This window comes from Bipolaris victoriae (assembly GCF_000527765.1).
Source record: "Bipolaris victoriae FI3 unplaced genomic scaffold scaffold_31, whole genome shotgun sequence".
NCBI classification, from domain to species: domain Eukaryota; kingdom Fungi; phylum Ascomycota; class Dothideomycetes; order Pleosporales; family Pleosporaceae; genus Bipolaris; species Bipolaris victoriae.
In genome coordinates, this window is record NW_014575361.1 from 229,803 (window position 1) to 241,813 (window position 12,011).

Here is a 12,011-nt window from a genome sequence, read left to right on the forward strand (position 1 = left end):
GAGTGATTCTGGGGAGCACCTTTGACTAATTGTGGCAAATGTTCCCTTGTTTCAGCGAGGTGCCGATATGTCACACGGCTCCCCAGAGTTGCTCGTTCCGCTCCGTATTTCTCATACGCCTCCCATAACCGTATCGTCGTTTTCCTGCGATGAGGCTCCAGCTACAACATTTGCTTTCTCCGCAACTAGACGAGACCCGTCGGATGTTTTGGAGATTGCCAATTGCGACTTCTCCCCTCTCTTCAATTTTGCCTCGTTTAATCTTGCTAGAAAGTTTGTCGACGTTGGCTTGGCCTCGCCACCGGATTGTCGTCCTTCACCTTCACCTGAAGCCGCAGCGGCCCGACTTGAACCATCACCCGTACTTTGCACAGATTCAGTCGGCTGTTGCGCATCATCAGCGTGGTTGACATCATCGCGCGGCCGCAGTCGTCCAACTTTTGCAACCAATTTTGCAGACCCCAGAGATAGCAAGTCGACCGATGGCAAAGATCGTAATGGCTGCGTTGTGTCCGCGTCCGCATCCGGTTTCACGAAGAACATGTCGGTTCCGATAGTCGAAGTCCAGTGGCAACTCAACAACTGACCGTTATACATGACCAACGGATTCGGCGTATGCAGCCCAATCACTTGCACTTCGCCCATGTTGGCCGTTTCTTGTCTGGCGTTTGCACCGGCTGCGACCTCGGCCGGCTGACCTCGAGCTGCGTTCAGCGCGCGCAGTCGGCTTTTAAGCAAAGTTGGATGGCCCGGCCTACTTTGCGACACCATAGGGATTTGAGCTGCTGGAACATTGGAAAGATCCAAGGGAATGTAAAAGTCCTCCGTTTCGGTCTCATCGTACTCATACTCCCATTCGTCATCGATGTGAGTCATGATGCTGGGCGCTTTCAAAAACTCAAGGTAATGGAAGACGCAGCGCAGTGGGGTCAGTGGAAAGACATTGAAAGATGGTGATTTATAGCCGAAGTTTTCCAACCAATATTTGGTACGGATATTTTTGCACAGTTTTGTCAATGGCGATATTTATACCACTGTTTTCCATTCTCACATCGCAAATCCAAGCACGGCTGAAAAGTCGTACAACTCCGCTTGGTGTAGTTGGTTTATCACGTTCGACTGTAATTGCAATTGTAATCGAAAGGTCCCTAGTTCGATTCTGGGAGCGGAGACAACCATCCTTTTTTTGCGTTTATGTCGGGCTGAGCCTGTGTGTCTCAGCGCCATGCATGTCTTTTTGGCACTGAGCTGCGAAAGGGTGGGGAATGAGCCTAAAGTTGGGCGTGCATACAGCATGCATTACACTAGGATAGAAGGTCAACGACATGTCCTGCTCATAGAGAGTGATAGTCTTTTGCATCTGCATGCGTCTCACATCGCGACTGGATGCGGCACAGGATGGTTGTCCGCAAGTGAGGCCACGTCTGACACCCTGATGTGCCGCCCACAACCACGCTGGCTATACAGAGACACAGAACAGAGTGCATACATTTCACAAGCTGCACGTATGGCTTATCTATCGATAACGTGTTGTATCGATAGGCCGTGCCTGGATGCCAGGTTTATGGCATGGAGAGCCGCTTGCCTACCGAGGCTCCCGTGCCCGCATCGTCCCCAGCTAGCGCTGACGACGTACGCCCAGCCGGGAACCATCCAGAACGCATCAACCACCACTGCGCGCCACTCTGCACAAAACATCTACTGCATACGTTCCTGCTTGATGTATATTGATCGCATTCTTTTAATAACCATTGTGCATCTCCTCGACGTGACTCTAGCGCCAATCGGCTGCCTGCGCTTATCTACTCTCCATCAGTGAGTCTGCTCCCGCCCAAGTCCGGCCATACAACAACCATTTCGGGCCATCATTACCTTCCGCCGTGTCCGTTCCCCGCCGGATTTCGAGCGTGCCATTAGCTCAAATCCAGCCCTGTTGGGCCTTGTCGCAGTTACAGCATCGCTCATCATTGTGGCTATTCCCTGCGTTGCCCAGTGCGAGGCTGATCCACTGCTGCTCATGGCAATCATACCTGTCACCTGCAGCATCTTTGTCAGCATACCGGCAGTGCCGGCTTCAGGCATTCCGTATGGGATTATTCTGTGGCGTCTTGAACCGGAACTTATGGATGAAAGCTAACTAGTCAGTGCCACTCGTTCCGTACTTGCATCATGGCGGAGTGCAGGTTCCACTACAAGCAGCCCTGCCTTCGTTACTTCCTATCCCCAAGGCCGATATACCTGAGCATCCTCCGGTAGCAACGTACTCCTCCGATACTTCGATCCAGAATCCAGATGCTACGCAAGACGCCCACGACGAAGCACTCATTCCTACCATCGATATCCCTATAACCCATCCTTTGCAACAAGACTCGTCTGAGCAGGCTTACACATCTGGCGCTGGCGTAGAGAGCTCGTTGAGCGAGAACGAGGCAGAAATGAAGGGCAGGAAACCTGTTGCCGCCGCTGGGGGCGCATTGTTCGGATTATTCACGTTTTCGCACTTTTACCAGGATTTCCTGTTCGACAAGTTGACACTCGGGGATGAGCGCGCAGATGAAACCGAATGGGTTGCATCGTCCAAATCTTGGCTAGATCGCAAAGCGTGCAGTTGGTTTGGAATATGTGGCCTGGCGCATCTAAACCAAGCACACTGGACCACGGCAGCATCCGACACACAAGGCCAGACGGTTATTATAGAGGAGTCGGACAAGACCAACCTGAACGACTTCTGGAAAGATGCGCGGAACATTCCCGCAGACTACAAGCCAGATCCCGAGCTCGAGATCCCACAATACGTTATAGACCATGCGCCTCTGATACACCTGTTCTCGGGAGAAGAATACTGGCCGGGAGATATGGCTGATCACTTGGTGCATACGACGCCTCATCTGAACTACACGCCTATTCAAGCCCAAAGCGATCACCCGACTATCAGCAATCTTGGGCAACTTAACAAGTGGGGAAGATTCGTATACCTCCAGAGCGATGACAATGTAGAGGATCGCCCGGCGTGGTTAGGTGCGGATTACAATATTCCGAATGTACCAGGAAACGGAGACGACGATGGCGATGACCCGAAGCATGATGGTGGAGCCAAAGGACATCTTACAGAAGACAGAGAAAGCAAGAAGTCGCGTTGGTGGCACGTCGGCAAGGGTGATACCAAAGGGCGAGGTGGCATTCGACCTGACCCATCAACTCCTGGAGGGCCCATTCCCACCAGCACACCCGAGGGCGACGAACTTATCGACGACACCGATGATGATGACAGGTATTGGCGATCAGAACTGCGCCGTGTGCGCCGCAAGTACAAGGGCAAGAGGGTCGTTGGCGGGCGTAGCGATGCCCCTGTGCCATTGGTCGTGGTAGACAAGGGCGACGGAGTTGTCGATGCTTTTTGGTTCTTCTTCTACAGCTACAACCTGGGCAATGCAGTCTTTAACGTGCGTTTCGGTAACCATGTGGGTGACTGGGAGCACACGGTGGTCCGGTTTCACCACGGCGAACCAAAGGCAGTGTTCTTTAGTGAACACAGTTTTGGTGAAGCGTACGCCTGGGACGCTGTAGAGAAGAGTGGAAAGAGGGTAAGTTGATGCAAGGCACAGTACAATGGCTTAAACTGACACATTTAGCCTATCGGCTTTTCTGCCACAGGGACCCACGCCATGTACGCGACTGAGGGCACTCATCCGTATGTTCTGCCAGGTGGCATTCTGCACGACGTTACTGATCGTGGCCCTCTCTGGGACCCTGTGCTCAACATGTACTCGTACAAGTACAACTATCGGACGGACCGGCTTGTCTCATCTAACCTCAACCCCGTCGCGCCGACATCATGGTTCTACTTTGCTGGCCACTGGGGCGACAAATTTTACCCACTTAGCGACCCCCGACAATACCGCTTCTTGGGCCAATATCATTACGTCAACGGGCCGTTGGGGCCTCGTTTCAAGAACCTTGGACGGCAAGAGATTTGTCAAGGTAATGGCGAATGCACTCTTAAGAGGCGTGCTGGAGAGAGGTCGCATATTGTCAAGTCGTGGTCCGACCTTGGCGAGGGCGAGGAGATGAGCGAAGAAGACGGGAAACGCGTTTTTGGAGCAGAGTATGATTCTGCATCTTGAAGACTGAAGTCATAACGACCGGAACGATTGATTGGGTCGAGTATTGTTTACACTCATTGTATAGCTGCAAGGCGTTTTGTTGCATCTGTACTACTATACCACGCTGGCGTTGTTTTGAGATACCTACCTACGTAGCCCCCGTACGCGCAAATGAACCTTTTTCTTTTTCTCATATCAAAGTTGCCCTTTGTTGGAGCACACACACACATCAAGGCCAAGATTTGAAGTGCAGTGTTTGCCTCTGAGTGAGTCAGGGGAAGTGTTTCCGGAAAAAAAGAGGTTCGTTACGAGGGTATGTCATACTACATTCACTGGTGTTGTCGAGTAGAGAAAGTTTAGCGGGCGAAAGTCGCCGAGACAGGTGTCATGGTTAGTGCGGAAAAGGCTCGGGATATCTGACGTCGACGCCGGTGTCTTCGTAGGTATATCGGGAATCAACAGATTGCCTAGTCAGCTCAGCCTCTGGCGCCCCATGGGTCAAACCGGGCGATTTCCTGTAGGGATAGTGATTGGTTGACAGGCAGGAGTCGTCTGAGGGGCGTCAAGGCCGAGTTGGAGGCACATCTGCAACTTGCACGAGGACGCGCGGGCATGGGCGATTGCGTGACATCTGTTAGCCCTCTCCATGGCCCAAGGCCTGGCGGCCGACAACGCCCATTGAGTCGGGAGCAGACAGGGCTGGCCCTTCTTCGGACAGGCGAGTCCAACGCAGAGCAGAGGAGCATGCCGCAAGTGAGTAATCGTTGGCTCATCTCGTCATCAGTCGAACAATTTGGCCGCCGTCAGACATGGGGGGTGGGACCCCTAAAGTAGGTGCATGTCGTCGTTATCTTATCAGCACTGCGGCCCTACGCCTTCCCCAACTGCATACCACCGCATACATGCTCACATACACTTGAACCAACACCCAAGCACGCCGGCCTGCATCCCGTCAGCGCAAGCTCCGCTCGTGCCATCGCCACGTCTCCTTTTCTTCTTTCTGCCTCCGAGTTTTGTTTCTGGGTCACAGGATCCCCGCACGCTTTCCGAGAATTGCGCCAGATCATCCACCGCTTGCGCCTGCAGTAAACAACCTGTTTGGCACTAGCGCCGCCATAGCGCCATCTGTACATCATACACCTGCGCTTTCCCCTCGCTCCGCTAACGCAGCTGAAGCTCGCAAGGGGGGGCATGCGACCAGCACGTCGATAACACAAAGAACCTGCTGTCCGGGCGACGTGCTCATTCCACTTCGCCGTCCCCTCAAGTCACAGCACCACATCACCAAACCCATCATCGCTCCCGTCATCTGGTCGACGTCCACGTGCCTTGGTTCCTGAGGCCGTGACTCCCTCGTCGCCACTACCAACAAACTTGCACACCAAACTAGGCCTACCGCACTATGGCCTTCTTACAGCAGCATAGGCCACAGAGCGGCCGCCAGACTTCCTACCATGGCCCAGAACGCGTCGACGAAGCCACACCCGCCTTGCCCCAGGTCAAGACGTCTCTCGAGCAATCAGAGGAGTGGGTTCTCTTCTCTCCCCCTGCCCCCTCGACCACCACCCGCACACACACCACCTCGACTGAGCGAACACCGCGCACAGCTGGCCTGTCGCGCTTCAGTGAGTTTGGCTCCCTCGAAACAGTCGCTCGCTCGAACCAGGACGAGGATGTCGGCACGTCTTTTGGCACAGAGGAGGAACTCGACAGTCTCGATGATGGCCTGCATGCTTTCCATGAACCATCTGAATACGGTGCCCCGGTGAGCAGACTGCAGGAAAGTGGAGATACCGTGCTTCCAACCCACGATGGGCTGGGCGAATTCAAACCAGACTCGACTATGCAAGAACACATGTGGCACTTTGAACGCTCGCGGAAGCGACTGGTCAGACGGCGCTCGAGTGTACAGCGACATTTGACCATACTTGACGATACCGACGAAATGACCACGGAACAGGAGAAGCGGCAGCGTATTGAGAGGTGGCGGTTGGAGCAAAGCAAAGCCTTGTTGGAGGAGATTGAGAGGGAAACAAGGCGAAGACGGCGGATGAGCATGGTTAGTACTACACGGAGTCGGAGGGAAAGCACCAATGCACCCCAACAATCATCGAGTGCAGTTCCACAGCAAGCCCCATCTGTCTCTGATGCACAGAGCGACTCATCCGAAGAAAGTCCCGAGAGCCTCACATTCTGGCAACGGATAACACGACGGGTGATTCGAGATCTCATTGGTCTTGATGACAACACACTCTCAGTCATATTCGGAGAGACAATATCCGATGAATCAGCAACACCCACCCCTGGCACACCTACTGAATTCTCCGCGGACAAGGCTCTAGAGGATGCAGGGATTGATGCCTCGCGGTTTTCGGATGATGCCTGGCAGACAAAGCTACTCGAGAGGGTAGCCGTGGAGCTGGGAACCTTGGTCAACCAACTTTCTGAGCACCCCGGAGCCTTCTCTACATATCAACAAACACAATCAATACCAGACTATGCAGGTCTTACACCGGTAAGATCTAATACGACCCTCGCATCCGACACCACATCCTCACGACCAGCAAGTTCTCAGCCGACCACATTACCTGCATCAGCCCAGTTCGCCCCTACTTTTCCAGCTCAAGCATCCCATACCTATAGCGAGGCTTCATTGTGGGGGATTGAAGAAGAACCCAACGATGCCGATTTGTTGGATTCATCTGTTGCAACCCCCATCCCCACACCCGATATTGCCGAAGAACTTGCCCGTGAGCGTGAGTACTGGGAACGTGAGATTGACGTCACAATGATTTTCAACTTTCTCATCAAACGCTTTTCTTCCCGGCGGTCGAGCGTCTCGCTTCCCCCGCCCTCTGCCCGCACGGCCAGTGCCTCACGGCCAGGAGGGGCAGAAGATGACAATATGAGCTCAGCGCGCCGAGCAGCAATCATCCGCCAGCACCACCCTTTGGTAGATAGGACGACGACCGATGCTAGACTCCCGACGTCGTCCGCTGCTCAAACCAAAAGGGAGTCATCGTCGAGACGGTACTCGACCTACTACTCGCCGCCCTCGGTCTCAGCTGGACTGAGGGAAAAGGCCAAGTTGAGGAGTAGCAGTAGCTGCGCTAGCCAGAGCACCAAGAAGAGCAAGCGGAGCGGGAACTCGGCAAGAAACTACTGGGACCTAGGTGGTAGTGTAGGCAGTGGCAGTGTATTTGCTGGTGAAGTGTAAGCTTGTTGACGGATTGCATGCATATAACGAAACTCGATAGAAGAAATAGAAGAGCAAGGATCGAAATGAGGGGTTTCTTTTTTATATATATCTAGGCTTATAACGTTACTCATATCGCATCTATTCCGCTCTGGGTTGGGTTATTGGAGCGCGGGGAACGGAGGGAGGACGCAACCATGTATGTACATATGTATGACATCTTGGACTCTTATTGTCCATTTTATGCATGAAATAAACAGCGACTGGAGATTCTCGGCTACATTGACAAGTATGAAGAAAAACTCTCTATTATGACTTGTGTATTAATATCCCGATCTTAACCAACGTCTCAGGCCCCCCTCCCCCTCCTCCTCCACCCCTTACATTTTCCCTATCACCGAACCAACTAACGCTTACATCCCAAATCCTACAATCACACCACCAAAACCCCTTCACCTCCATACTACACCTCTCTCTCTCTCGCTCTATTCCCCTTCCTCCCACCGCTACCGCCATACTTCGGCCCTACTCTTAGCTCCTCCCTTCTCTCCCCCCCCCCCCCCCCCCCCCCCCCCAAAAAAAAAACCCCCCCGAAACCCCGGAGTTCGGAGTAGTAGGTCACGAGGTATACAGCACGTTATGCATACGTGACACATACATACATACACACACGTAAACCTTTTTTTTCCTAAAGGGGAGGAAGTAAGTAGGGATAATAGTAAAGTAAGAAAATATGCAGGGTCCCTCTTATTATTAGCCCGCCCGCACCGTTGCAGCCGCCGTTGTCGCTGTAACTCAAACTCTCTTTTTTGGTTTGGACAAGGCACGACAGGTTGTGCGACGGGTTGCACGTGGGATCCCATGTGGTCTTGGGAGTGTGTGTGTGTCACATGTGTCTCGGAGTTGATGTCTTATTGGTTGTTTGTTGAGTACCACATTTCTTCTCTCTCTCTCTCTAAAACTTTACTCCTTGGATTGTAGTGTGGGTATCATAGGTGTGCTGGACTTGGAGATAATATATAGTCCGGGCGGCTTATTTGGTAACACATACCCGTGTCTGCTATCCGAATCCGTCCTTATCGAATGCAAGTACATCCAAACTATGGTTAGATGATGATGCCTTGTCGTTACATGTGCATCACAATCATTGAGGAACTGGCATGATGTTTGTATGTAGCTTGGTAAAGTGCCCGACCCGTCTGCGGCTGAGGTATTAGCTCAGAGCAGACGCTCGGGCTTGTATTTGATTCTCCTAATCTAGTAGTCCTTGGACTTTCCTCCACATGCGGCGTGCCGCAAAAAAGGCCAACGTGCGCGTTGATAACGCACTGGTGCCCCTAAATGTTGAAGCTTTTGTATCTAACAGCCTGCCCTAGGCTGTCTCTATATGAAAAGGAAATGTGCATCTAACTTTTTGGAAAGAACTAACGGGCTGGTATCATGGGTGAAAAAACTTGCCCTGGACGCCGTGAAACACTTGTTGAAAAGGCTCTTTACCCGCCTCCCAAAGATATGCAAATCTTTCTCATGTGATGTCGTCGTCGTCATCATAAATCTTAAGTCTTGTAGGATGAAGTTGATTCAATCCCACTCTATGCGTCGAGCATTACGAAATTAAAACTTGAGCTCCTTGGGCTTCTCCCAAGTAAAGCTCTGGTTGGTGAAGTGACCGTTCTTAGCGGTCTGGAAGTAGATGGGGTCAATGAGGTTCAACTCCTTGACAATGACACCGGGGCGGAGGTCGAAGTTCTTGTGGATAATCTCCACAAGCTCGTCCGAGGACTTCTCCGAGGTGCCGTAGGTCTCAACGAACAAGGAAAGAGGCTCGGAGACACCGATAGCGTATGACAGCTGGACGAGCGCACGGCGGGCCAGCTTGGCATTGACAAGCGACTTGGCGATCCAGCGCGCAAGGTAGGCAGCAGAGCGGTCGACCTTGGAGTAGTCCTTTCCGGAGAAAGCACCACCACCGTGGGCTCCCCAACCACCGTAGGTGTCGACAATGATCTTACGTCCGGTAAGACCAGCATCACCCTGGGGACCACCAATGATGAAGAGACCAGAGGGTTGGATCTAGGGCAGGTTAGTACGGGTGTATATGAAGGAAGGCTAAGGGAGGACATACGTGGTAGACGGTCTTGTCATCAAGCATGTTGGCGGGGATGACCTTCTTGATGATCTTCTCCTTGATCTCCTCACGGAGCTTCTCGGTGGTGATGTCCTCGCTGTGCTGGGCAGAGACGACAACAGTGTCGACACGGAGGGGAATGACGGCACCGCCATCGTGAGCGTACTCAATGGTGACCTGGGTCTTGGTGTCGGGTCGGAGCCATGGCAGGGAGCCGTCCTTGCGGGCGGAGGTCATGGCAGCATTGAGCTTGTGGGAGAGGAGGACGGTCAGAGGAAGGAGCTCGGGGGTCTCGTCGGTGGCATAGCCGAACATGATACCCTGGTCACCGGCACCGAGCTTCTCAAGAGCCTCCTCGTAGTGGAGACCCTGAGCAATGTCGGGCGACTGCTGCTCAATAGCAACGAGAACGTTGCAGGTCTTGTAATCGAAGCCCTTCTCCGAAGAGTCGTAGCCGATGTCCTTGATGGCATTGCGGATAATCTTCTGGTAGTCGAGGTGTGCCTTTGTGGTGATCTCACCAAAGACCATGATCATACCGGTCTTGGCGGCGGTCTCGCAGGCGACCTTGGAGAGAGGGTCCTCCTTGAGGCAGGCATCGAGGATGGCATCGGAGACTTGATCGCTGTAGTCGGTGTCAGCAGTGGTTGGCCTGAGGGAACTAACTGGCGGAGTATAGTTTTAGGCTTTCATATGCCGCAAATACACCGACCGACCGAATCGGAGTTTGAAAAACAAAAAAGACACGTAGACGTACCAGATCTTGTCGGGGTGGCCCTCACCGACGGACTCGGAAGTGAAGAGGAAGGTGTTACCCTGTGGGAAAAAGTTAGGATCATGGCGGGGTGGCTCGGGGACTTTTTTTCTCGAGCGTACCTTTGCGGAGCCGTTGGGGACAGTCATTGTGATGGATGTGGAGAGGTGGGGGGAGAACGAGGGAGAACTAGTGTAGGACTTGCGACCGCGTGTAAATTGACGGAAGAAGAAGAGAGGAAGGTGGGTGAGTGAAGGAGAAGAGAAGGAGGGGGGAGTCGAGGGGCAGGAGTGGATTTAAGCAGCAGCAGAATGGGCCGTCCTGTCCCAAATTGCCGAAAAAAACGTGCAGGGCCATGTTAAAGCGCGCAGACCAAGGCCGAACTGCGACTGCCGCACTAACACTAAGGCCAGCATTAGGAGCACGCCATTGTCCCCCTCGCCTTCCTTCAGACAGCGACTGCCGCCCTAGCCACGCCCGCCCAATCACATAAACTCCACACTCCGCCCCCACCGCCCCAGCGGCAGAAAAGTATCCCGCCTCGACGTTTCGACCTGCCGCATGACGCGCGTTACCATCAACCCATCCCGACTGCGACAATGAGCAAGTATGGCACCCTGGTTATGGTAACGGCACCCCTTCCCCACGACCTGACCGCCCATTCGGAGACACTGACCGCTCAAAGGGCCCGGCCGGCGCGGGCAAGTCGACCTTCTGCACCGCTCTGATCCAGCACCTCCAAAACACCAAGCGCCCGTGCTTCTACGTCAACCTCGACCCGGCCGCCGAGGAGTTTGCCTTTGAGCCCGACCTCGACATCAAGGACCTCATCAGCCTCGAGGATGTCATGGACGAGATGAGCCTCGGCCCCAATGGCGGCCTCATCTACTGCTTCGAGTTCCTCATGGAAAACCTCGACTGGCTCACCGATCCCCTCGAGGAAGTCACCGACGACTACCTCATCGTCTTCGACATGCCCGGCCAGATCGAGCTCTACACGCACGTCCCTATCCTTCCGGGCCTGGTCAAACATCTCATGTCGGGCTCCCTCAACATGCGCATGTGTGCCACCTACCTCCTCGAAGCCACTTTCGTCGTCGACCGTCCCAAGTTCTTCTCTGGCACTCTATCTGCCATGAGCGCCATGATGATGCTCGAAATGCCCCATATCAATATACTGAGTAAGATGGATCTCGTCAAGGGCCAAGTCGCTAAGCGTGACCTGAAGCGCTTTATCGACGTAGACGCGGATCTGATTGACGACGACCCCGCGCGCAAAAAGGCATCGCCAGAGGAAGAGAGTAAATACAGAGACCCGGCGTCGACGGAGAGCCTTATGAGCGGCTCGTCGTTCCATAGGCTTAACAAGGCGGTTGCAGAGCTCATTGATGGCTTCAGTATGGTCTCCTTCCTCAAACTTGACGTTCAGGACGAGGATAGCCTAGCCGCCGTATTAAGCTATATTGATGATGCTATACAATTCCACGAGTCGCAGGAACCAAAAGAGCCGAGGGACATGGAGCCTGAGGCAGACATGTAGTCTCCATTTGGCGGATAGACACATTTTTGCATTGGCGGCGTTTTTTGGTTTTGGAAAAAAAAATCTTGGTGGGCATTAGAGGCATGGCTCCGAATGGCCAATATCCTGAGGGGACTGACAATGCCGTTTATGAGATAAGACTTACGATACCCAATATATATCCATGTACTTCCGTACACGGTTCAGTTATAAGGATTGCATTTCCAGCCTCTGGTCTGTGGTGTGCAGATAGTCACAGGCGTCAAGAACAAGCGGTCAGTTGTAAGGCGAAGAAGAACAGATATTGATAC

General features: G+C 53.3%; 5 protein-coding genes across 5 annotated transcripts; 3 read left to right on the forward strand and 2 right to left on the reverse strand.

Annotated features, from left to right (window-relative positions):
* Positions 1–111: 111 nt before the first annotated feature.
* COCVIDRAFT_96085 (hypothetical protein) lies at positions 112–876 on the reverse strand (the record flags this gene model as incomplete). The annotated part of the gene is made up of 1 exon (XM_014702401.1): positions 112–876. One exon carries the CDS (start codon positions 874–876, stop codon positions 112–114), a length of 765 nt encoding a protein of 254 aa, XP_014557887.1.
* Positions 877–906: 30 nt separating this feature from the next.
* Positions 907–4,124, forward strand: COCVIDRAFT_25620 (hypothetical protein; the record flags this gene model as incomplete). The annotated part of the gene is made up of 3 exons (XM_014702331.1): positions 907–928; positions 2,146–3,584; positions 3,633–4,124. The coding sequence occupies 3 exons, from the start codon at positions 907–909 to the stop codon at positions 4,122–4,124; spliced, it is 1,953 nt and encodes a 650-aa protein (XP_014557817.1).
* A 1,381-nt stretch (positions 4,125–5,505) lies between these two features.
* COCVIDRAFT_15002 (hypothetical protein) lies at positions 5,506–7,320 on the forward strand (the record flags this gene model as incomplete). Its single annotated transcript, XM_014702315.1, has 1 exon — positions 5,506–7,320. One exon carries the CDS (start codon positions 5,506–5,508, stop codon positions 7,318–7,320), a length of 1,815 nt encoding a protein of 604 aa, XP_014557801.1.
* A 1,593-nt stretch (positions 7,321–8,913) lies between these two features.
* COCVIDRAFT_36757 (hypothetical protein) lies at positions 8,914–10,330 on the reverse strand (the record flags this gene model as incomplete). Its single annotated transcript, XM_014702402.1, has 4 exons — positions 8,914–9,372; positions 9,425–10,052; positions 10,185–10,243; positions 10,304–10,330. The coding sequence occupies 4 exons, from the start codon at positions 10,328–10,330 to the stop codon at positions 8,914–8,916; spliced, it is 1,173 nt and encodes a 390-aa protein (XP_014557888.1).
* A 450-nt stretch (positions 10,331–10,780) lies between these two features.
* Positions 10,781–11,721, forward strand: COCVIDRAFT_25623 (hypothetical protein; the record flags this gene model as incomplete). Its single annotated transcript, XM_014702332.1, has 2 exons — positions 10,781–10,807; positions 10,867–11,721. 2 exons carry the CDS (start codon positions 10,781–10,783, stop codon positions 11,719–11,721), a joined length of 882 nt encoding a protein of 293 aa, XP_014557818.1.
* Between the last annotated feature and the right edge of the window lie 290 nt (positions 11,722–12,011).